General features: G+C 36.2%; 1 protein-coding gene across 1 annotated transcript; it reads left to right on the forward strand.

Annotated features, from left to right (window-relative positions):
- Nucleotides 1-14,219: 14,219 nt before the first annotated feature.
- On the forward strand, nucleotides 14,220-25,873 carry LOC126753588 (transient receptor potential-gamma protein). Its single transcript, XM_050465141.1, has 19 exons — nucleotides 14,220-14,464; nucleotides 14,850-14,980; nucleotides 16,016-16,253; nucleotides 16,318-16,460; nucleotides 16,833-17,022; nucleotides 17,118-17,300; nucleotides 17,365-17,476; nucleotides 17,549-17,671; nucleotides 17,733-18,028; nucleotides 18,102-18,370; nucleotides 18,445-18,561; nucleotides 18,635-18,830; nucleotides 19,701-19,895; nucleotides 19,967-20,008; nucleotides 20,074-20,254; nucleotides 20,324-20,665; nucleotides 21,434-21,763; nucleotides 21,826-21,947; nucleotides 23,592-25,873. Exons 2-19 carry the CDS (start codon nucleotides 14,868-14,870, stop codon nucleotides 23,841-23,843), a joined length of 3,444 nt encoding a protein of 1,147 aa, XP_050321098.1. The 5' UTR covers nucleotides 14,220-14,464; nucleotides 14,850-14,867; the 3' UTR covers nucleotides 23,844-25,873.
- The last annotated feature ends 1,697 nt before the right edge of the window (nucleotides 25,874-27,570 follow it).

Here is a 27,570-nt window from a genome sequence, read left to right on the forward strand (position 1 = left end):
TCGGTCATGCTTTCGTCCGACCATATTCTCCAAAGACGCTAATGCATGCTCCTTATCAGTTCTTCGCCGCCGTATTTTAAAGCTCGACCCCGCGGCTTTGTTGCTCTTTAGACGGGTAATTGCTATTTGAACTTCTTCATGGTCTGGAATTAAGACCGCAAATATTGAATCAAAATCTGCGATGTGCTACCCACATTTTAGACCACTTATTCGAATTTTGTTTGATCAGGATTATAACTCTGAGATTAATTCGCTTTAAAAAGCCTCCGAAAACAATTATTCTTTTTTGTTTTGGAAAATCCAATTTCCGTTTTTCACCTTTCAGTTAATATTTCCACTTTTGAATTCATATTCCCACCTTTGTTGGCCTGAACTTTGACCTTACCTCAAATTGAATACATTTTTACTGTTATGATTAATTAAGTACTACAATTCACACTACAACAATAACAAAAAAAGTCAAAGTAGTCAACTCATTCACCTTTTGACTTTTGCTATTACACTTTTGTAACACTTTACCTCATGCCATTGTGTCCTTGCAGCTTCCTTCTGTTGGACGCATCCTCAACTCAGTTCAACTAGCATTGACCCTCGCAGACACTTACGCGCTCACACTCAGAGTCTTTGACCAATTTTGTGTGTGTGGCACAAACGGTGAATGAAGCATTGCACTTTGACTGACATCAACTATGTATATGTATGTGTCTGCGTGTGGGTATCTGCTTTATACTGGTAGCGGAATGACATCCTCTATTTTTGTTTGCATATTTATTTTTTGCACTGTGTGAGTTTTTTGCTAAATGCAAGTGCACCCCAAGGACAGACAGTAAAGGATGCTGGGCCTAGTTGCATTTGCTTACATAACTATATACATATATACATACGTGTATACACTCTGTTGGAGCATAAAGCCAAGGTAATCGAGGTCGCCCAGTCAGTCGGCTATTCAGTCGAGTAGTGCGAAACTGTTGCGATTCATGAAGTGTGAATGCGCCTTGGCCAGTGTCGGAGTGTACTCGTCGGCGGAGCTGCCTTAGGCTATGTCGCCTTGCTATTTGATTGCGGACGACACCTGGCACATACCAACATGCATACGCTACATCAGCCGTATACAACATACATTTATAATTATGGTATATGTGTTTGTGAAATCATGTCTGGCAAGGACGGCTTGTTTATGTTGCATATTGGGATTAACCGCAACACCAACAACAACTACAAAATGTTGATGAAATTGCTTTTGAAAACAAGAATGACCTTAACTCCGGCAGCACCGAAGCCATAATACCTTACAAGGTGCATTTCGTTTCTATTTTGATCGATCAGTTTGTATGATAGCTATGTATATGCTATAGTGGCCCGATTTGAACAATCTGTACGGAGATTGTAGCTTTACCTAGGATATTAATCTGTGCCAAATTTCGAGAAGATGTCTTGGCAAATAAAAAAGTTTTCCATACAAAGAACTGCTTTTGATCGGACGGTTTGTATGGCAGCCATATGCTATAGTGGTCCGTTCCGATATGTTCGGAGATTATAACGTTCCCTTTGTCAATAATCTATGCCTAATTTTGTGAAAACAGACTGCCTATCTCGCAACGTTACAATCGAACAAACCACGTGCGGGATGGGATAGATACCGAGAGCTGAAGACGGAAGCGAGGCGTATTTGCATACAAAAAAAGAAAGAGGTCTGGGTATGAAAAGCTTGACAAGTTGGCCGATAGAGTTTCAAGACTGGAGTAATACTCTTGTAGAACCCCCAGAGGTGCTATATGGTGCAGAGCCATGGACGATGACAACATCTGATGAGTCGACGTTACGAGTTTGCGAGAAAAAGGTTCTGCGAAAGATTTATGGTTCTTTGCGCGTTGGCCACGGCGAATATCGCATTCGATGGGACGATGAGCTGTACGATATATACGACGACATTGACATAGTTCAGCGAATTAAAAGACAGCGGCAACGTTGGCTAGGTCATGACGTCCGAATGGACGAAAACACTCCAGCGGTTTCTACGCCAGTAAAGAAGAAGAATTTCGTGAAAATATTTTGTCAAATAAGACATTTTTTCAGTACAACAAATTGATTTTGATAATTCAGTTTGTGTGGCAGCCTTATGCTCTAGTGATCCAACTTCTTGGGAAATAGAGAACGTAAGCAAAATTTTACCGATATCAAAAACTAGACTACTTGTAGTTCGTGTATATACAGTTAGACGGACAGAAGGACATCAATTCAGCTTGTCACACTGATAATTTATAGGTTATACGTTTGGATATTACAATCTTCGCGGAAAACTCAATACCATATATGTACCCTGTTCAGGGTATAACTAAAGACAAGCCACAATAGAGATATTGCCTCGAGCGCTCTCTCACTCTGTCAGCCAGTTTTTGATGTTGCACTGCGAAACCGCCAGCTGATGGCAGCGGATGCTGGCTGCTGTTGACCTTTGACCAAGGTGAATTATGCCTCAACAACAAAGCGTATGTGCTGTGGCACCTGTGGCTGTGTCAATGCCTGGCCTACTTTCTCTTCTCCATGAACCACGATACAGCAACATACACACCTAAGCATTACACCAGAACGCAATGTCGTTGAGATTCGTTGTTGCCGTGACGCGGCGAAATTAAATTATGCGTTTTAGACACACTGCGTTGTGAACTCTACATATTGATACGAAATGCTGTTACATGAAGGTCATTTGTGTTTTAAATGCAATTTTAGTTGGCTTCAGCGACTTAACTGTGTTAGACAACATAGAAGTAGGCGTTTCGCGCATTTTGATACATTATCTATGTTTGAAAATTTTTCGCGATCACACACTTAAAAATCTTAATCTAACCTCGATTGGAGGTAAACTTAATTATCTCCTTGAAATTTGTTCAATAAACACAAATGTGCAAGGTCGCGTGATGATATCCTGAGCTCGAACAAATTTATATAAATATGTTATGCAGCTAGCTCTAATTATTAATTTTTGTCCTTGAGAGCAAAAAATTATCATAAAGAACCGTTTCAAATAATTTCAATATCTTCTAGTCAAATAGTAAGACTTTGTTCATAATTTTAAAATTCTTAATTTATTCTTCAAAATCTATTTCGTCCCCTTCAAAGGGATCCGGGTTTCGCGCGAAATTTACATTACAAAGTCTTATTATTTGACTTTTTTTGCTATTTGGCTTTTTGCTCACAGTAGTGATCAGTGTAAATCTGAAGAGATTTAAAATCTTTCTTTGACTCTTTCGAATTTCAAAAAAATTCTCAATTTGGATTTTGCATATTTATCAAATGTAACATACTTTCATGTATTTGAAAATACTTTCCGAAAATTTCGATTTGATCTGGGAAATAGTTTCAGAAATAGGAGCATATTTGTAAGAATTTTTTTGTTAGAGGAAATCGGTTATACCTGTTTTGCAGACTTACATATATTTAACGGGCGATCTAAGTGCAAGTACTTTTTTCAATAGCAATTTTTAGACAAATCACGCGTGAGTCGTGCCAAGCTGTCATGTTATTTTTGTTCGGTATTGTTTGGCATTACATCATGGAAATACCTACTCCTGAACAACGTTTTCAAATCGTTCAACTTTATTACGAAAATTAACGCTTCGCTCAACTTATTATCAACATAATCGACCTACTGAGCGTACTATTGGCAACACCATCACCCATCTTGAGACCGATTGAATAGACCACATCCAGCTCGCAGTGCAGAGAATATAGCAGCCGTAGCTGAAAGTGACACGAAGACAGTGGAGAGCAACTAGGACTAAAGAATGGAACGACTTGGCGCATTTTACGTCGAGATCTTAAATTGAAAGCGTACAAAATACAGCTGGTGCAAGAAGTGAAGCTGCTCGACCTTCTCCAGCGACATCACATCGTTCTATGGGATCTTGAAAAGCTCCAAGAAAATCCGACGTTTTCGAGCCAAATCTTGTTAAGCGATGAGATCTATTTCTGGCTCAATGTTTATGTAAGCAAGGAAAATAGCCGAAATTGGGACGAAGAGCAACCTGAAGAGATTCAAGAGCTGTCACTTAATCCAGAATAAACAACGGTTTGTTGTGGTTTGTAGGCCGGTGGAATCATAGGTACATATTTCTTCAAAAATGATGGTGGTGAGAAAGTAACGGATTATTTAACCACTGAAATTGAAGCTCGTGATCTCGGCGACATTTGGTTTCAACAAGACGGCGACTCTTCCCACACATCGCATCAATCAATAGATTTATTGAGAGATCACTTCGATAAGCAGATAATTTCACATTTTGGGCCGGTCGATTGGTCACCAAAATCGTTTGATATCATACCGTTAGACTTTTTCCAGTAGGGATATGTAAAGTCTAAAGTCTATGCGTGCAATCCCGCTTCGATTCAGGCCTTGCAGCAAAATACCATTAAATTTTAAATTTTTTCTGTATTTTTTCTTAAAAAAAAAGCAAAGGAACGTAGAAATAGATTAGCCTTTATAATGGCGTTTTAAGCTTCATCCACAGCTCAAACCGGTCAAGTTGGCACAGTACTATAACAGCTATAACTTCGGAAACAATAGAATTTTAAAAAATCATTTTAGGTGGAGATTTTTAAATATCTAAGCTATCGAATTATGAAAGAAATTCAATTTTTCTAAAATTTCTAGACTAGAATATCGCCTTAAGTGTTTCTTTACGGATTACCCGGAGATACTACGCGATCTTACTTCTTCCCTTCAACTAACCTCATTTTATTTAATTAATTTCTTTAGACTAAGCCTATTTTAATATCATTACTATCTTCTTTTACAGTTGTCTAAATGGAACGATGTCAAAACCAACGAAGAAGGCGGTAAGTTGAAGTTATTTTTTTCACTTTCCTTATATATTACTGAATAATAAAAGAAGAAATTAACAGGAGGTTCGAGCGATATGAAATTTTAAGCAGCACTAGAGTATCACTGCTATAATTTTATATTTAAACAGGTACGGACATCCACTTCCTCGACATCTGATTTCACGTTTCTAACTTTACCCGTTTAGTAGTTTTGAGAAATTTTGCTCTTATAATGATAATTTCGCTTGCTGAAATAGCCGTTGAGCCAAAAATGAGTACTTCTAAGAATGCAAGCTGTTTTTAACATGAAAAGGGTGTGTTAAATTTGCCACGAACTTGCCACCTAGAAGGAAACTTCGGAGTCCCTATTAAATATACAAATACTCCAACAATAATAATAATATATATAATTAAGTAGCATAACGAGCGGAGTCGACTTGTCTTCCATTCTTCCTTACTGGGGTAGACACTGTTTACGAGGTTATAGCCGAATTAGTCTGTATGTTCTCTACTAATTCCTCAGGGTTTGAAATGTCAAACTGAAATTTCTCCAATTAGCTATTCATTTGTCCGAACCGCTGATATCGTATCACCCTAGCATACAGCTGCATTACAAACTGACCGATCAAAATCGAGATAAAGATCTTTTTATACCCTTTTACACTATAAGAAATACACTTGTATCGCGTATTATTTTGTGGTTTTTACTATAATTATATGAGCTTTGTCAGTTCAACTCGCAGAAAAGTCATTTAGTTCTATGTCGATGCTGACAGTTGATTAACAGAAAATCGTTGTCTTTCGATCTACTTCAACGGCCCGTTAGGGTGGTTTTCTTCAGGTTTTAACAATGGAAACCGCGTACTCACACCCAAACGAGAAATTGTCACAAAGTCTAGGGGCACTCTGAAGAGATGCTGACGACGGTCCTCAAAATTCAATTTCAGTAATTTCTAAACTTTTGACAAGTGTAGAAGTGTACAGAGTTGATAGTAATATCCTTAGCTCATTTATTTGTCATTTTTATACTCTTGCAACCAGTTACTACCCAGTAAAATTGTTTTGTTCACCTAACTGTTGCTTGTATCACCAAAATCGAGTTGGATGTGGGGTTGTAGGTATATATATAAGTGATCAGGATGACAAGGCGAGATGAATCCTGGGTGATTGTCTCTCTGTCCGTCCGTCCCTCGGTCCGTCTTAAGAAAAAAAATCAGATACCTTACACCTGTGGAAAAAAAATTTAAAAAAATGTGCGTGGCTCCGTCCTGAAATAGATTTAATGTACATAACTCGTAAACCACTAAAGCTATAATAACCAAATTCTCTCAGAAAAATTTCTATGAGAACCACGCCTACTTCTCATATAGCACAATTTAAATTCCATATAATTCTTTCACTTTCAATATACAAATCAAGCAACAATCAAATATTCGGACAAAACATTGCACAAATAGTGCTTTTAAGATAACCCAGCTGGAGTGTAAAAATTGTCAAAATCGGACTATAACTGTTCAAACCTCCACGTACCTAATACATATGTGGACCCCAGTGCGTTTGGCTGGCTTTTTACCAAAAATATCTGTGAATATGTTAGTAAAATTCGGGAAAACTTTTCTTAGATAAAAAATATACCTTTTTGTTAAAAATGGGTTTAATCGTCATACTCTCCACAGCTCCCATATGCCTAACATACAGCTTTTCGAACTTCTAGGTGACTTTATACTATATAATATATGTATATCCGCCAATGTGAGAATTATTTTAATGAAATTCAGTGAGCTTATTTTTCTAAAAACAGTTAATCTCTGCACCTAAAATGGATAAAATCAGGTGAAAACTAGTCTAGACCCCATATAACTAATAAACCATATGCACCTTAAGGTATTTCGCTGGCTGTGATCTTGGCAAGTTGCAAGAGTATGAAATTTTCGGTTATACCCAAACTTAGCCGTTCCTTACTTGTTTTATTTGACTTTGTCAGCTCCTGAATTTGGAGTTGGAAACTCTCAATTATTATATTCCATAGAAATTTTTAACATTTATAACGTGGAAGGGGTATCTTAAACGGTTCTAACCTTATATATGACAAAAAGAAAAAAAATATTTTTAAGCGATTATTTTGAGGGAACCTAGAAAATCTAGGATTCGCTTATTATAAAACAAAACGACTCCTCTCAAAAAATAATATCTACTTCCGTTTAATTTTTTTTTTCAAATATAGACGCTAGTATTTGTTTCAGTATTCAATAATTAAAATGTGTTGAAAAATAAATTAAAATGTTACTCATACGCCCCACCTGCTCCCACACGTCTGCATGGAATTAATTGGTTGCAATCTGTGTGGCGATGTTTATTGTTTGAAATTGTGCGAAAATCACGTACCAAATGAATTATTTTATTCGAATTGACAGACACAAAGCCAGTAATATCAATGAAATGAAATCATCAGCGTTTGTGGATAAATCGTCAGAAAATCTAAAAAAAAAATGTATGAAAGAAAAATAGAAAAAAAATATTTCTGAACGAAAATAATTTTTTTTTCAAATATCGCCTCGAAATGCAATAAAATTCAAAGTAAACAATTTAAACTTATTGATACTGTATTCAAAGGGAAAAGAGGACGTTATGGAAAGTGTGTTGATATACATATATAAAAATTCCAAGGATTAGAAAAAATATAAAGAAGAGAAAATTTGAAATGGGAGAATTATGTATATTGCATTTGTGCATATGTACTTATATAAGTTTATGTATGGCTGTGTGCTAATGAGTTTCTACGCTAAAACACGTAGCTGGAATTAATTCGCTTGCAAAGCTAGAAAGTATGCCAGAAAGCACGTGAGGATTTGGAGGGATTGCAGTTGCTTCATTGGCATGCAGCGCATGTTTTCAGGTCAATCAATAAAGCAAATATGCTATTACAAATCGGTAGCATAAATGCATGCTCACACACACACACACACACACACAAATAACAGTTAGTATTCCTGTTGTGTACAAGCCACCACTTGTGTTTCTACTGCATTGTTCGACTCCTTGTTTTGTTTTTTACACACACACACAAATACATACAACACTAACAATGAAATTATCGATCGAAGCCGCAACGAGAAGCCAGTCTTCCCTTCACATATACAAATATGCAATATATACTATTTTTTTCATAATTTCATTCACCTAGCTGGCAACAAATTCAGCGACCGACTAGCGCGCGACCTGCCTCAACTGCTCGCCATGTGTCGTAAGTAACGGCACGGACGGCTAAAGAGGATTTGAACTCGGCTCGACACGATACGACCGATATCTCGCTTGAAGGTGCTATGCTCGTTGAGTTCAATGCACCCGTCAGGGGCCAGCGAAATAGTAAATTACTTATAAATATTGCACGAGATGGTTGCGTGCAGGCGTGTACTTCACCCTAGTTCATAGCTTTAGTAGGTTCAAAGTGGGGTGGGTATAGGTACCGTAATTGCTGGCGTATTTGTAGCAGTTTATTCATACAAAAATATATTTAGTATTTTGACTGCAACTAATTACAGTTATTGACAGCTATTTAAAGCTGAAATACTCTCACTTTCATGCACGTACATATATTTTCATTTCATTTGTTGCTATATTTAGTTGAACTGTATAAGCATTCATTAAAATTAGCATTCATTAATCATTTTCAACGAGAAATGACCCAATTTTCATTGAATAAGCCAATATGTAAATATAATAAATGTATGTGATGCGTACACGAGTGGGATATGGTTACTAAAAAGCGCGATTGGCTCATCCTCTACCAATTAAATAAACTAAGCCCAGAAAAAACTTAAGTCTGGCTGCACCGGAGCTATAATACCCTTCACAAGTGCATTTCTTATAGCTTAAAAGGGTATAAAAAGATCTCTAACTTGATTTTGATCAGTCTATTGTATAGCACCTACGTGCTATAGTGCTCCGATCTGAACAATTACTTCGGATATTCTATGCCACATTTAGTGAAGATAAATTGTCGAATCAAAAAGTTTTCCTTACAAGGCTTGGTTTTGACCGATCAGTTTGTATGGCAGCTATATGCTACAGTAGCCCAATATCGATGATTCCGACAAATAAACAGTTTTCTGTGGAGAAAAAAACATGTTCAAGGACGTGGTATGCCGCGCGAGCTCACAATAGACCAAAAAGAACCGCGAATTGAGGATTTATATAAAAACTGGATGAAATAGAATTTTTAGCTTACTCTCCAAACTTCTTTTACCTGACTAAATACGTTTTCTGCAGATCTATAGAGTAGATTTCGATGTCAGCAATATCGAATGATTAGATTATTCGACTCAAATTTCTATCGGGAGAGACTTTTCGATGTTTGAAGCAAAAAAAAATTGTATGGGGTCAAATCTAGAGAATACGGTGGATTAAGCTGCAGTCCATAACCCAATTTAGACGTGGTGACGTAGAAGATTTGAGCCGGTGCAATGTAATGGTGAAAGAGCGGTTTTTTCTACGTCAAATATTTTCTAATTAGCTCAATAATTTTATTTAGTAAATCTCTCTGATCGTTTTGTCCTTTTCCTGGAAGTCGATTTAGGTCCCACCTTAGTCTTATTAGTCGATTCGACAAACAATCATCATGTTGTGCAAACAGAGGTTAATAATCTCAGAAAAGGGTGGCCTTTCCGCCTAATAGGTCAGTCATCGCCTTCTTCGAAGAAGGTTCACCGATTCAATCCACTTTTTCTACTGTTCCTTGAGCCCTGGTATGTATCAGTGGATCCATGTTTCAGTAGTCGATTAAGGTCCCACCTTAATAATCTTAGAAAACGGTAGCCTTTGCGCCAAATTGGACAGTCTTCGCCTTTTTCCACTGTTTCCCCTGTTCCTTAAGCACTGGTATGTACCAGTGGCTCCATGTTTCAGCGTGGAGTGGTCATAATAGTTATTGAACGAAGGTTTTTCAAACGTTTTGTGGCTGTTGACGAAACATGAATAAACTCCCGATTGTGTCGGAACTCTCTAAAAATCTAGCCCATGGCGCTTCAAAAATTAGTCGATAATTTTAAAAAACGTTAATTCGTTGCACCGAAGCTAAATATCACAGGTGCATTTCTATTAGTAACTATGTGTTCATGTTTGTATGGCGCAGTAGTCCTGCTTTGAACAACGATTACATTGTTGCCTTAGAAAATAATATACCAAATTTTTGAATATATTTGGCAGTGAAAGTATTGTATATTTTCAGATCAGATGATTGAAGACGTTGTTAATGTTGGAATAAGTAACCTTAGATTTTTTTGGCAATCCACCGGGGAAAGCAGAGGAAGAGAAAGACGTCCACTCCGTTGAATAACAATTTTCAAGAATCCAACATGGATATGACCCAAATCACTTACGAGGTTATGCCGAAAATCATGAAGAAAAAGTTGGAGGGTGCGTGCGCAAATTTCTTCTTAGCCCCGGAGGTCTAATTATTATGTCTTAATCTAGCAAATTCAGGCTTAGGTTTTATTATCTTCATTAATTTCTCTCCCTTCTACTATTCCTTTTTTCCTCAACAACAATCATTAATCTTCTTCAGCCTTTTTCTGCGTTCCAAAACACTCTTCCACACATACACACACACTTTTGTATAAATCGAATACTTTCTTCTCCTTTCTACACATATTCTTTTTGAACGCATTAAAAAATATTAAAGTCAAAGGTCATTTTTGCATTGTGCCGCATTTATCGAGTAACGAACTCAATGCCATTTCAAATTAAATGCCAAAAACTGACACACTTTCCACACATAACGAACGGTAACACACCACAAGAATGCAACAATTGACCCAGATTTTCAAACTTTCGCCATGTTGGGGTGCATTGACGATAGTGCAATGGCAAAACATAAACAATCCTTCTTACTCACACATACATTCACACACATATGTACATACGGGTTTGCGTATATGACTGTGTGGTTGTTGTTATTGACTATCGATGTGATAGGCAAGTGCGCACAGCACGAGCATGTACTGCGACTTTTCGACCGTTAATCCTGGTATTCTGTTGGTTTGTTGACAACTGTGTGGCTACGGACTTCCAAAGAGACATAAGAACACGTGCACTTACGTCTAAGCTAATTCAATGTTAATTAATTAATATTTATATTTACATAATTTTGTAGAATCAAAACAAATATGTTTTGCACAGAAATTCAGAAATCGACAAGGTGACCTATATTCATAGGCATGGTTCAAGCTGATTGAAGATTTGTGTCCTTGTTATCTAATAGAGTTCTTGGTATTGTTTTGGCATTTTATTATTGTTATTACATTATTGATATATCGTACGAAAAGTGACTTGTTTTGGAAGATTTTCAATGTCAAAATATTATATTTTTGTTTGTTAAATATTATTATAATGGGTGATCCAAGTAGAGGTTCTTTTTTCAATAGCCTTTTCTCGATAGATCACGCGTGAGTTGTGTCAAGATCTCGTGTTATTTTTGTTTAGTATTGTTTGGCATTTCATCATGGAAAGACTTACGCCTGAACAATGTTTACAAATCGCTCAACTTTATTACGAAAATCCACTTTCTCCAAAAACGTATTTCGCGCCCCATCTTGAGGCCCAGCATTCATTATTTGATCGAATATTATCAAATAATCACGTCCAGCTCGCAGTGATGAAAATATAGCTGCCGTAGCTGAGAGTGTACGCGAAGATCGTGAAAAGTCGATTCGGCACCGCTCGCAGCCACTCGGACTGACGTATGAAACGACTTGTCGCATTTTACGTCGAGATCATAAATTGAAAGCATGCAAAATACAGCTTGTGCAAGAACTGAAGTTGCTTGACCTTCCCAAGCGACATTTCAACGCTCTGTGGGCTCTTGAAAAGTTCCAAGAAAATCCGACGTATTCGAGCCAAATTTTGTTCAGCGATGAGGCTTATTTCTGGCTCAATGGGTATGTAAACAAGCAAAATTGCCGCATATGGGTCGAAGAGCAATCTGAAGAGATTCAAGAGCTGCCATTTCATCAAGGAAAAAACAACGGTTTGGTGTGGTATGTGGGACGGTGGAGTCATGGATTCATATTTCTTCAAAAATGATGGCGGTGAGAAAGTAACGGATTATTTAACCACTGAAATTGAAGCTCGTGATCTCAGCGACATTTGGTTTCAACAAGACGGCGCCACTTCCCACACATCGCATCAAGCAGTGGATTTATTGAGAGAACACTTCGGTGAGCAGATAATTTCACGTTTTGGGCTGATCGATTGGCCACCAAAATTGTTTGATATTACACCGTTAGAGTTTTTTCTGTGGGAATATGTAAAGTCTCAAGTCTTTGCGGACAATCCCGCTTCTATTCAGGCCTTGGAGCAAAACAGCACGATGTCAATCGCCAGTTACCAGTCGAAATGCTCAAACGAGTCATCAGATCATCAAATTGGACTCAACGGATGAACCATCTGAGACGTAGCCGCGGCCAACATTTGAAAAAGATAATTTTCAAAAAATCAATGTCAAAGAATGTTCTTTCGTGTGATAATAAACATTTCCCATTTGAAGTTTCTGTGTTTTTAGTTAAAAAAGTAGGGTACCTCGAAACGAATCACCCTTGATTTAAAATTATTTTATATATTATTTTAAAATTTTATTATTATTATTTAAACTCTTTTTTATTATTTTATTTATTAATTTTAATGTTCTTTTCAACTATCTTCTGGAACCACTTTTGTTTTAACCTCACTTTTTATTATTTTTACCGTCTCTATTTAACAGATGCCCACAAATATGTTGAAATACAATATGTCTATATCTGCGTATATATAAAGTGTCTAACTTAAGCAGACCGCTTTAAAATTTGTATAACCGATCTGGTAAAGTACACAAATAATTAATCTTATGTCATAAGCTATAACTCTCTCTAAATGGCTAAACTCGAATGTACTATATTACTAATATTATGCATGAAAAATATCAGTACTCTTTATATTATTATTTGGTTAAAGATCTTTTAAATTAAAGGAAGGGTTTCGTGTAAATTAATATTTAATTAATTTCGTAAATCAATACTAATCTCTTCGCTCATACTCCTCGTTTACTGCAGCTCCGTCGATGTTGTCTTAAATTTTTTATAACCTATTTAGATTAGGTTAATTTGGTAGGTTAAGGAGCCACTCATAGACCAGTTTTGCTCCAATGCGATACCAGATGGATTTCAGTTATGAGGTCCTTGAGGGTCTATTAAATTTCGAATAATTCAACCGATCCAGCTATTCTCATAATATATTTGAGTGGAAAATATTTCGATTCCTCGAATGTTTAAAGTTTTAGACAATTTCGTCTATTTTAAAACAGGCAATAATACTGATAACACTGAAAAAATACAGTCTTGAATTCCAACGAAGCAACCTGCTTAGTACGAAATGCTACTCTTGAAATTGAGTTTGAATTAAAGTCCACTAACCTCTAAAACTCGAACCGCCGAATCAAGCAATCATGCAACCAATATCAATAGAAATTTGAGTTATCGTTATGCAATCGTTACTTCCTTTCGAAATTAGTGTCGAAAAGAAAAGTGTTCATTTTATTCTTTTTACGAGTACAAATGCATACAAGAGGGCGGTCCGATAAGTGCTTAGCGTAAAATAAAAAATATAAATTTTGGAAGAAATTTAAATTTAATTACGTTAGTTTACAGTCATTTTGCGACTGTGATGATGGAGACTGTTTCTTGGAAATTTTGAAAATTTTTTATGTTGTAGACAAGGAGTGTGCCACCATTTGTAACAAAAATGGTTGATGGAGAAAATTTTTTGAACTCAAGTTCGTAATTTCACCTTTTGGAAATTTTGAAAATTTTTTGTGTTGACAATTTTAGTTCTCCAGGTAGTCGATGAAGATTTTGCGACTAGGTGGCTTCTTTAGAGCAGGTTCGTCGGGTGAAATCCAATATTTACAATATTTCTTGGACTCTGGTGTATACTAATCCGAGATACACATATTCCGTCCACGGACACGAAATTATCTAAGCGATCTTTAATCACTATGCGATTTGACTTTCAAAAACAAGAACCGAATCACTCATCATTTACTTAATTTTCATTTTTTTTAAAGTCCTCAGCCACATCTGCTTCACGGAACCGCGGTGATCTTTTTAACCTTTCAGTCTATTTTTGCCTGGTCTTTTTCTTTGGTTCTGATATGTTTGAAGAGCGGCCAAAGTTAATTAAGTCAGTGCTACCCACAGAGCTTTAGGAAGTAGCCTTCCTTGAAAAAAATAGGGCTCCAGTACTCAAGCAAAAAGGTTGTAAATAATATTTGATTTGATTGAATACTAATTGAATCAAAAAAAAAAAAATTATAAAAATAATAACAAATTTATATTTAATTTCCCATTAATTTTTATCTGCAGACGAAGGAAAAAAGTTGCATTTTGTGAGTCCGGCGCGTAGAAAATCAGTGCTGGCGCCAATTTTGAGTAAAATAAAGAATGGTACCGATGCATTGGATGCTGAGAAAAAGGGTAACGGTGGTATTGGCGGTCTCGGTGGTACAGGTGGCGGCGGTAGTGGTGCCAATAACGGGATTGGCGGCCTTTTGAGCAGTGGCAACAGTGATAACAGTCATGTGACCATACCAATTGAACCGGCTAAAAAGGTCAAGGTGAGTGTGTGCGTGAATTTATTCACATAAATAAATATATACATAAATACATATATTAGTACATATGTATGTTATATATAAAAAGTCCATATACATAAGTATGTATGTACATATGTGGAGTATTAAATGAGCACATGTGTCAAACAAGCGCCGAAGCACGTGCAAAATCGTGCTAAATGCAACATCAAACAAATGTCAAACATTAAAAGTAAACAAACATGCACAGCGAGTACATATGTATACATATTTGCATATGTATATATGTGATGTTACTTATGTGTAAACATATGTGCTGGCTTGTTGTTTGTTTTTAATAATTTGCAAGCGCATTTGGCCTTGAGTTTACGAATTGAGTAACCATAAAAATGATGGCAATATTTTACAGCGTCATAGCATACACGGCATGATGGAGGAGGAGAACATTGTGCGGCCACATCAGGAGATCCGTCAGTTAACCTTGGAGGAAAAGAAGTTTCTGCTGGCGGTGGAGCGCGGCGACATGGCAGGAACACGAAGGTAAGTCGATTAATTCGATATATAACCGAGTATAAAAACAAATACACTATATTTGGATAAATGTATATATGTATATGTAATAATCATATATACGTATAGTAGGGTGAGCCACAAAAAAAAAAATAATATCGAATTCATGGGTTGAAATAACGTACATATATATTAAAATATATATCCCTGCTTTAAGAAAATAAATTAAAATTTTGATTTTTTTTACTTTTCGAAGCTTTAAATATTAGAATTATTTAATTTAAAAAAGATATACCCCGATGAAGATTGTTTAGGTAATTTGGTATTTGATACTCTACAAGAATTAAACATTTTCATCTTAAAATCAAGCTAAGCCATCTCTTGGCAAACCGCATATAATTATAGCCCAATATATTAGGGTGAGCAAAACAAATTAAGGATATTTGATTAATTATGTATCTTTTGAATTTTTTTCGCTTTTCAATATACAAATTTTTAATTTAAAAAATTTCCCTTAATTGAAAAAAAAATTGCCCCTATGAAGATTGTTTAGGAAATTTGGTATTTGATTCTCTAGAAGAATTAAACATTTTTATCTTAAACAAAGCTAAGCCATCTTTTGGCAAACCGCATATAATTATAGCCCAATATATTAGGGTGAGCAAAAAAAAAATTAAGGATATTTGATTAATTTTGTATATTTTGTATATTTTTATTTTTTTTTTCGCTTTCAAAGCTTTTAAATATACAAATTCTTGAACTGAAATAAATTTCCCTGAATAGAAAAAAATTTCCCGATTAAAATTTTTTAGTAAATTTTATGATCCACAACACCCGCACTGTAAAAGTTTTTTTTTGAGCAGTTCAAAAGCCATGGTATTTTTTAATGAAATTTGTGACATGTAAATGGGAAATTTTAAATGCTCACCGGCACCTTTAAAATTTAAGCTAAAAATTCAGCCTTGCAGGGATATTTGTTTCTTTTTTGGCTCACCCTAATATACATATGTATGTACATACATATTTATTTTACAAAAATTCTCACATACACTTCTTCGCTCTTAGGATGCTACAAAAAGCGCAGGATACCGACTACATCAATGTAAATTGTGTCGATCCTTTGGGACGCACTGCCCTACTCATGGCTATCGACAATGAGAATTTGGAAATGGTCGAATTGCTCATCAGCTATAATGTTGATACGAAGGATGCGCTTTTGCACTCAATTTCAGAGGAGTTTGTGGAGGCCGTGGAGGTGCTTTTGGATCATGAGAATGTCAGCTTTCACACGGAGGGCAATCATGCAAGTCCTTTTGTGATAATTTAGAAGTTGTAAATATAATTATACTCACAATCTCTGCTTGTAGAGCTGGGAATCGCAATCGGAGGATACTTCAACATTTACACCCGATATAACGCCACTTATTTTGGCCGCACATCGTGATAACTATGAGATAATCAAAATTTTACTAGATCGTGGAGCTGTACTGCCAATGCCGCATGATGTAAGGTGTGTTTAACGTACATATCTATGTTAAGATGGGTAGACGGAAGGTATTCTGTATTCTTTAAACGAAGCTATCATTGGTATTGTTACACCTTCGTCCTTCTTTCTGAAAGTAGAGCGAAATGACAAGAACTTGCTTCGCTCCCACGACAGACGGCTCAACATTACCGGAATGCATCCGAATTTTTTTACAGACTTTTTTGTACTTGGCGCAGGAGAAATCCTTCTAAGCGTAGAAGATGAATTATTTCACCAGGATTCTCTTCACAACAACTATTCATTTCCTTAATTTTAATTTCTTCACTTTCATCAGAAATTATTCTTAAAGCTCTTCAGAATTATAACCATTTTAATATATTATAAAATGTCTTACAGATGCGGCTGCGACGAATGTGTTCAATCACGCCAAGAAGATTCACTGCGACACTCACGTTCGCGCATTAACGCTTATCGTTCGCTGGCCAGTCCCAGTCTCATAGCATTGTCATCGAAGGATCCTATTTTAACTGCATTTGAATTGTCATGGGAATTGAGACGTTTAAGTTTCCTCGAACATGAATTTAAGGTAAATACTTCAGGAGATGATAATACAACAAATTTACAGAACATTTTTTGCCAGAATCTATCGCAAGCGTAAACTTAATTTCCTTGCTTTTGCAGAATGAATATCAGGAATTGCGTAAACAATGCCAAGACTTTGCCACCGCTTTGCTCGATCACACACGCACCTCACACGAATTGGAAATTCTACTAAATCATGATCCCACCGGACCAATCTATGAACATGGCGAGCGTATGCATTTAAACCGCTTGAAATTGGCTATCAAATTGCGACAGAAAAAGGTGCGTATTGTCAGTCTCACATAATGTTTTTGTTTTACTTAATATTATTTAACGTCCGGTATAGTTTGTGGCACACTCCAATGTGCAACAGCTCTTGGCGAGCATTTGGTATGAGGGTCTGCCAGGATTTCGACGCAAGAATATGGCACTGCAGGCATTGGATATCATTAGAATCGGTACGTAGTATTTTTCTGGCTTATGCTATTGAGCCAACATTTCTGAATCTCCATTATCTTCAATCATTGCAGGTATAATGTTTCCGATTTTCTCATTGGCTTACATCTTGGCACCATATTCCAGTATTGGACAGACAATGCGCAAACCATTCATAAAATTCATATGCCATAGTGCCTCCTACTTTACATTTCTATGTAAGTACTATCAAACTAAAGCAAGACAAATTATCATTAAAGTATGCTCTATTTAATACAGTTCTGCTGATGCTCGCTTCACAGCGCATTGAGACTTTCATTGGTGGCTGGTTTTGGAGCGACTCGCAAAACATAATCGCCGAGGTGGAAGAAGTACCCACCAAACGTGGCGCAAAACCGACTTTTATCGAGTGGCTGATACTGGCATGGGTTTCCGGGCTCATTTGGAGCGAAGTGAAGCAGCTGTGGGATGTTGGCCTACAAGAATATCTCAACGATATGTGGAATGTTATCGATTTTGTAACGAATTCACTTTATGTAGCCACAGTGGCTTTGCGCGTAGTGTCTTTCTTTCAGGTGGTTTGCTTTTACTTTCGACTTGTGCTTAATTTTTTATAAATTGTAAATTTTTACACTCCCACGCCCACAGGTGCAAAAAGAAATGATCATTAATCCGAATGCCACCGATTTGCCGCGTGAGCGTTGGGACACCTGGGATCCAATGCTCATCTCGGAAGGCCTCTTTAGTGCGGCAAACATTTTCAGTAGCCTCAAATTGGTATACATCTTTTCGGTGAATCCACATTTGGGACCACTGCAAGTGTCCCTGTCGCGTATGGTTATGGATATCATGAAGTTTTTCTTTTTGTACGTGCTCGTTTTATTCGCCTTTGGCAGTGGCTTAAATCAGCTGTTGTGGTAAGTGCTCACAGAAAACTAAATTTCTGAATTGATATTTATTATTATAACAATAACAACTTCGCTTTTTGCAGGTATTATGCTGATTTAGAAAAGAAACGTTGTCCGGAAGTTTCGCCCTCAAATGTGCTCATCACCATGAACGGCACCACGGATGCAAACGCTTGCATTGTTTGGCGTCGATTTTCAAAGTATACTGAATGTGGTATTCGCAAGAGATTTTCAGTGAAATAATACTTTTTATGTTTATGTTTACCGTTTCAGTCTTTTCGAGACCACTCAAACCCTCTTCTGGGCCGTTTTTGGTTTAATCGATTTGGATAGCTTCGAGTTGGATGGTATTAAGATTTTCACGCGCTTTTGGGGTATGCTGATGTTCGGCACATATTCGGTTATAAACATAGTTGTGTTGCTGAATTTGCTCATCGCAATGATGAATCATTCGTATCAACTAATCTCGGTAAGTTTTTTGGAAGTTTGGTTATAAAATCTGTCAGTAAGGAACAAGCTTGTGACACTTAGAATATTAATTATATAATTAAGGAATAGACAGACACGGATGATGTGAGTCGCTTTATTCATGTCCGTCTGTCTGCATATGTATATGCGAACTAGTCCCGCAGTTTTTGAAATATCTATTCAAAATCTGGCATACGTCCTTTTCTTCACAAGAAGCTTAGTGGAAACTTTTTTATTTGAAGAGATATTTTCACAAAATTTGGGAATAAATATTTTCCAATACAAAGATACAACCTCCGAAGAAATTGTTCAGATCAGATCACTATAACATATAGCTGTCATACAAACTGACCGATCGCAATCAAGTCCTTGTATGGGAAGCTTTTATATCAGAAGAGATATTTTCACGAAACTTTGCATGTATTATTTTCCATTACAAAAATACAATCACCAAATAAATTTTTAAGATCGGACCACTATAGCATATAGCTGTCATACAAACTGAACGATCACAATGAAGACCTTGTATGGGAAACGTTTTTATTTGAAGAGATGTTTTCACGAAAATTTGCATGGATTTTTTCCCAGTACAATAAAACAAACACCGAAGAATATCTTTAGATCGGACCACTATAGCATATAGCTGCCATACAAAGTGAACGATCGCAATCAAGTCCTTATATGGGAAACTTTTTTATTTGAAGAGATATCTTCACGAAATTTTGCATGGATTATTTCCCAGTACAATAAAACAAACACCGAAGAATATCTTCAGATCGGACCACTATGGCATATAGCTGCCATACAAACTTTCCGAAGTCAGCCGAAGTTCACGTTTATTCTTGTTGATAATTTCTTTCTCAAATCTTAGGAACGCGCTGATGTCGAGTGGAAATTTGCGCGTTCTAAATTATGGATAAGTTATTTCGAGGAAGGTGGCACCTGTCCACCACCATTTAATATTATACCGACACCGAAATCCATATGGTATGTGTTCAAGTGGGCGCGTAGGGTGTTCTGCAGTGGATCGTCAGCGGCCAGACGCGAGCATCTAAAGACAATAAGAGTAAGAACAAGATAAAGAACACGAATAAGCATATTGAGATTAAAAATACAATAATTTTTCTATTTTAATAGCGCAAAGCTCAACAGGCAAGTGATCGCGATTTCAAATATCAGGTATTTCAAAAAAAAAACATAAATATATAGAACACTTATATAATACATACATTCAACGCTTCCAGCAAATAATGCGTAACTTGGTGCGTCGTTATGTGACTGTCGAGCAACGCAAAGCCGAGTCGCAGGGTGTCACCGAAGATGATGTGAACGAAATTAAGCAGGATATCTCCGCATTCCGTTGTGAACTTGTGGAGATTTTGAAGAATAGCGGCATGGATACAAATGTGACAGCAGGACAAGGCGGTAGGTGGTGGCTTACAAAAGGTGTTGTATATTAATACCTGCATTTTGTTCTGCTCTCGCTTTCTACAGGTGGTGGCGGCAAGAAAAATCGTCAGAAGGAGCGACGGCTTATGAAAGGTTTCAACATTGCTCCACCCGGCTCGACGGGTTCGCTAGCGCCGGTTGCCGAGTTTTCCACCTCGTTAGACAATTTCGACTCACAACACGAAATACTCAGCTCTACGCTGTCGAATCTTTTCAATTCAAATTTTATACAGAAGAATCATCAGAACGGTCATACGAGCGGCAAGGAATCACCAACAAATGGTGCTACTCCGACAACAACAACCACAATACAAACAACAACAAAATACAATAAATCGGCATTGAAGCCGCACAACAAACGCATCGCGGGTCACAAAAAGCGCTGGGGTGAGTAAAAATTCAAATCATCATTAATTCATCATTTCAAATCATCATTCAAACAGCAGTTACTTAAATGAAAAGTTCAGAAAGTGTTGACTTAGCAAAATAACAATTTTTTGGACCAAGTTACTCTTTTTCTCAAAGAATGTTAATCTTATGAGGAGATGCTGAACAAATAACCTACTGGAGATCAGTACAAGGCTTTTTTACCATTCTATAGGAAGGACTTATATTTTTCTAACAGGTCAGATAATTGGTTGTCCACCAGTTGTTTGTGTAGCGGCAGAATTCTGCGAGTTGGCAGTCCTTGACCGGATAAAAAATGCGGGTCCGTTCCATTACGTAGACGTAGACCCGACTGTTGTGGTAACGGCAAACCACCGATTATGCTGCGGTCCATAATTACCGGACTCATATCAATTTACTAGTCTATTTACTAGTAATGAATCTCTATGTATTTGCTATATATTTGTTCGTCACTGCATTAAGCAAGACTCCGTTAAGTTATTGTTATTGCTGTTGTTGTAGCATAAAATATTTCCAAAACAGTTTCTGGTAATGCTACTAAATGACAGTCCTTTGCCAGATATAAATCGAGGACTTACATATCTGGTTACGTAAACTCGAATATCGAGGTAACAACAGAATCCGTTCAGTAAATCTCTGCTTTGAGGTGGAAGTGTATATTTTATCAGCACTTTAATTACATAATGGTTATGATTAGTGGTGTTGCACATTCAATAACATATCCAACTCTTCTCTTGCAATTCTTAGGCACACTAATCGAGGCTGCTAAGGTGGGAAATGTCTCTAAAATGTTGGGACGTTCAAAATCTGAAGATTCGGTTTGCAATTCTTCTGCCAACTCATCGCCAGTTCATGGTCAAGTGCATGTCACATACGCACAGAACTCCGCACAGCATTATATAGCCAATGGTGAACCGACAGCCGGCAATCGTCACGTCAACCACCACACACCAACACACAATCCACTACATGCCGGTACATTTATGAAGGAGCACAGCAGCAGCTTGAATAGCGGTAGCGGTAACAGTGTCAGCAGCAGCGGAGGCGGCGCATCACACTTCTTTCATACAACAACCGGTGAGTATTTTGCAAAATCCAGTAACATACGTAATTTGTTACATCTTAAATTGAACCAACAGGTCTAACTGCCATAGCCGCTTTGAAAAAGAAACGCAAGAAGTTCTCATCGAGCAAAAATATCTGCCCCGTCAATGAATCCATGTCCACTGCCAATGGAGTCGAGGCGGCATTGAACGACAAGGTTTTGTATATTTCTACTAGATAGTATTGGAGCAACTGTACTCGTATAACCGAACGAACGAACCGGACGAAAGCAGCACATAAAGTCGTATGTGCATATAGTGTTGTTAATTTACATAGTTGACTTTATTTGTAGTTGGAAAGGGGCGGCAAGCAATCATTATTTACTTGTTCAGAAACTAATATAGTTTCGAAATTATTTTATTCTACAAAAGTTGGTATTTTCTGAGTTGAACAAGGAATATAGTTTTTTGCGACCATAAGAGTGGAGATTGGTCGAAAGACATGTGAATTTAAAAACAATGTTGTTGAGAATATTTTTGAGCTAAATTTTGAAGTTTTATTCTTAAGTTTCTTCTTAAACTCGTTTGTAGCTGTCAGCCAAATAAAGTAAGGTTGGGTTAAGAGTCTGGATAGTCTAAACAGGGTATAATAAGCTAACCACAACGTTTATAACATATAGAAGGAAACGTGAGAGACCCTATAAAGTATATATGTATGTATTCAATTGATCATGATAAGCTGAGGCGATTACGTGAGGTCCGTCTGTCTATCCGTGCCTCTGTTTATATATAGCCGAATTAGTTCATCAGTTTTTTTTTACACACGTTTTTTTATTCGCTACTCATTTGTCGGAATCGTCGATATCGGTCTACTATTACAAATTTTGCCATACAAACTAACCGATCGGAATCAACTGCTTGTATGACAAACTTTTTTATTTGATGAGATATCTTCAAGAAATTTAATATAGGTTATTATCTAAGGCAATGGTGTAATATGCCAAGAAATTGTTCATATCAAATCACTATAACATATAGCGTTCATACAAACTGAACGATCGGAATCAAGTACTTGTATGGAAAACTTTCTCTATTGACGAGATATCTTGAAGAAACTTAACATGGCTTATTGTCTAAAGCGATTGTATAATCTCCGAGCAAATTGTTCATATCGGATCACTATATCATATAGCTGCCATACAAACTGAACGGGGAATCAAGTGCTTGTACGGAAAACTTTTCATTTGACGACATATCTTCAATAAATTTGGCATGGCTTACTATCCAAGTCAACGATGAAAAACTTCGGCCATATTTTTCAGATCGGACTACTATATCATATAGCCGCCATACAAATTGGCCGATTAAAACCAAGTTCTTGTAAGGAGTATAAATATTAAGGGTATATAGCTTAGAAGCTAACGTTTTTTCTTGTTTTTAATTTCAAATAACATCAATACACACTCCAGAGGGGAGCAAATACAAAATAATAACTATATTTATTATTCATCAAACCCAGAAAACAAACAGTTTTTTAGACGGATACCACAAAAATGTATAATGATTGCTGCCCCTGTTAGAAGTATAGCATATATAGACTTTTCTGTTAAATGTTTCAAATTGATGATAACATATATTTGTATATATATTTTTTCTAAATTATAGTAGATATATATTATAAATTCATATGTTAAAATCATATACCAATCGACAGACCACCGTTATTCCTTCAATTGGCGCAGGCTATATCTTTATTCATAATTACTACTAATGTACATATGTTTATTTATAATAATTTATATTTAAGTATAACTTCTCAATACTAATTTTTCTCTTTTTCTGTGCTCCTCCACATCTTTCAGTCGCTTAAACGTGTCTCCAGCTATCCAGCATCACATACCGATGGTGTCACGCCAGGTGGCAAAGATGCCATGATCATCGCCAAACCGCGTCGTCATGAACAGACACAAAGTCAACATGACTCTGTCGAAACGTCGACGGAATTTACACTCTCCTCCAGTGAGGCACATCATTTGGATCCATCCAATACATCCGTCAATTCACGCGAACCCCTAATAAGTGGCAGTTATGCATCGACTAGTATAATGGGTTAAGCATACATACATACATATATGCTAAACACCATCAAATATATTGTATCCATAACGGTACATACTTAAGCAAAACGAATTATTAAACGAAAACAGTATAGAAATTGATCTCATACATTTGTGGGAAAATCAAATACCCTCATACAAGTAATCATATACATATACTTAGGAGAAATAACCCACATAGCGGTTCTCATCTAATCATTCATACATACACACATACATATAAAATATGGTTCAGCATATTCGCATTTATAACACTCCTCACAAATGTACGCACATTCAACTCGTTAAACATATCACAATCAGCACTAAATCACTAAACCGAAGCTCAAGCTAAAGCACAACTTCAATCAAACAAATGCAGCAATCACATATTAGCTAGAGTAACTTCAAATGGATAACTATATTCAAACATTTTCATTAAATAAGGTGAGCATTGCAATACTCGCTCGTATAAAATTAATGATTTAGTTATTATTATGTCTACTCTTACGTTAGAACTCACTCTTGGTAGATAAAACTTTATTACAGATTTTCAGCCAACCCTTAACGGGCACACCTAGTGTGAGAGAGAGAAAAAAAATTATGGTATCCATTATTCTTAAGCGTATTTAAAAAAAAACGATTTTTTTCGCTTGGTACTTTGAAAAATAGATTTTTAGGCGCCTCTAATGAAGTCTCTCCAAGCATGAATATTGTTGTAGAGCAATAAAAATCCTTCAAAACTATGAGTTTTCCGATTTATAATTATTTTTTATTGAGTTATAAAATTAGAAAAAATAGAAAACTACAAGCAGGACCTTCCCGACCTTGGAGAGACTTTCTTAAAGGTGAACCTATTTTTCAGGGTACCAAGCGAGAAAAAATATTCGTTTTGACCCACCCTAATATTTATACATATTAAAAAAAATGGTGGCTTTTCGATCCGGAGACAGCCATGTAGCTTGGTTAATTTTCATATGCTGGAATCTAGTATTTGTGATTAGATGCCATATTTCGGGCCCCGACGAAGTCGATCAGCCTCAACCCATTTTGGGAGGTTTCATCATGGCGGCTGAATTTGACGTCCGTTGTGCCAAAGATATCTTCTTTGCCCACCCTGGTGTAAAGATCGCAAAGCACGATTTTGACATCTCCGCTCCAAGTGCTCATAGAAGGCATCTTTGGTCACATCGTCCTTCTCTTCCATCGGGGCGTGGGCTCGAATCAGCGATTTCTTGAAGAACTTTGCCTTGATGCGGAATGTGACTAGACGGTCATCCATCTGGGTGAATGCCAGGGCTCAGCGACGAAGTTTCTAAAACCGAAAGTCGTGAGCTGCTTGAGCCATATGTAAACAAATCGTTTCTGGCCACTCCCAAGTGAATGGCGATTCCTCACTTGCGTGAACTTTTACACCTGACTTCATCCTCCTCATCCGGAAACCAATTAAACGCCGAATTTAAAATTATCCTCAAAATAAGTAACTCGCAATATTAAGAAAATTTTATTTTAGTGGTATTGTGGATTCTATCTAGGTCGAATGATCTATTAGATTCGATAGATAGGTAATATCACCCTGAGGGAAACTTCCAAGCCCACATAAAATGTGGTGTATGTATATTTATATGATCAGCGTAACGAGCTCAGTCGATTTATCCATGTCCGTCTGTCCGCTGAGTCGATTTAGCTATATATGTATACGCAAACTAGTTCTTCAGTTTTAGATATGTCATCCCTTTCTCTTAAAAAACTTACTACTTTGTCGGAATCGTCGATATCGAACCACTATAACATATACTAGCTGCCATACAACATGAAACGGAATCAATCTTTAGACGAGATATGTTCAAAGGATTCGGCATTTTTAAGGCAATCGTGCAATCTCCAGATCAGGTGCTCTACAATTTAACTGATCAAAATCAAGTTCTTATATGGAAACTTTTTTATTTGTGAAATATTGATTCAAGTCTTACCAAAAATTTATTTTTTTACGAAGAAATTAGTCAATTAGTTTTTAGAAGAAGAAGAAAAATAAATTGATAAATTGTTTAAAAGTCTGTTAGATAAAATAACTCATTTTATCGTTAAATTTGAAATGTTATTTTTTGTACATTTATATGTATTTGTCATATTTTTAGCATTTAATTAACATCTGCCTGTAAATGGAAAAAATCAACAAATTCTAGCTTTATTTTAGTTTAGTTTAAACTATGCAACTACTATAATGGTTATGGTTTTTCTAACAAACCTTATGTGTCTAGTCAGTATAGGGCTTATATATGCTATATTTATTGGAAAGCTTCATTTCAGATCCTCACGTTGACGTTTTCAAAAATTATTTCTTGAATTTCAATGCAAAAAAAAAATTCAATAAAAATACCGCAAGACTTACTTTTTTACATTCAATTTAATGTCATATAGTCAAATGAGTAACAGGGCGTAAATAAAAAAAATCAAGATTCTACTTTTATTTTCGTTTAGTTTAACCTATGCAAATGATTTTCCCTTAACTTTCAACTACTTAAACTAAATAGGATGAAATACAAAATTGCATTCTGAAAACCTTGACCTCTTATAACAGCACCTTTAACACTGAAGTCTGTATACCCACTGCCCACCCCACTTCACGCATTTAAAATCATCATAATGTTGTTAGTGTTAAACGCCTGCACGAAATCACAATCATATTCAGCAAATTATACATAATCGTACTTGCATACAAACATACATAATCAAGCATAAATTGGAAAACTACTCATATCAATGTTAAAAGTTGCCTTAGATTGAAATTTTTTATAAAATAATAATAAACAAGTAAGTTTTGGATGAACATTTATGAAACATAGACAAAAATCAAAATAATTTAATAATAAATAACAAAAAATACATTATTGAAATTCAAAGCGAATACAGCATTTAGTCGCAAAACAAATTAGCGAATGAGAAAATAGCAAAAAGTAGTAGGAAATTGTAGCAAAATATGTTATAAATATTATTTAAAAAATAATAATTTTAATATAGATTTTAGAAACGAATTAAATATTATCAACACAGTGTGACAGCAAAAATAGTTTTTACGGCTCTAAACCAGATGAAAATTTTTTCGGCTATGAAAAAATAATTTTCGTTGTAATGAAAATATAAGTTGCAATAGTAGCGGTACACTCAATTTCACATCATGAATTAGTTGGCATAACGGACCTTTGTTCTAAGCTGTCCAAGTGAGCTGCTTCTTTGGATCGACGTTTTAATCTAACCTAATGTCATATTTGGTATTAATTTCATACGTCAAAATAGCGGGAGTATTTTTGAAGAGGTACCCAAGGACATTAACGTAATGTCTTCTTTCATGTTCTTCTTCTTGATTGGCGTAGACACCGCTTACGCGGTTATAACCGAGTTTTCTTTTTTTTGGGGGGCGGGGTTTTTTACGTGACGGGTCCCAAACCCAGCGCACAACCCTGGGGAAGGATGTTTCGCCTTCTCACTTTAGGTCACCTTTAAACGAATGTTTTTTGGCTACCCAGAGGATACTTGGTCTTAGACCGGAAGTCGTGAGCTGCTTGAGTCTTACTATTACTGACTCCTAAAAAATTCACATTAAGTGCTTGTCAAGTTTCAGAATGTTTTTAATTAAAATAGGGGCTACCAAACATTTACATTTCACATTAAATGTGCGAAAAATTTCAAAACTTTTTTAAAATCATTTAAATTAAGAAAGGCATTCCCAAAAAATCACATTTAG

Source organism: Bactrocera neohumeralis, chromosome 3 (assembly GCF_024586455.1).
Source record: "Bactrocera neohumeralis isolate Rockhampton chromosome 3, APGP_CSIRO_Bneo_wtdbg2-racon-allhic-juicebox.fasta_v2, whole genome shotgun sequence".
Classification (NCBI taxonomy): domain Eukaryota; kingdom Metazoa; phylum Arthropoda; class Insecta; order Diptera; family Tephritidae; genus Bactrocera; species Bactrocera neohumeralis.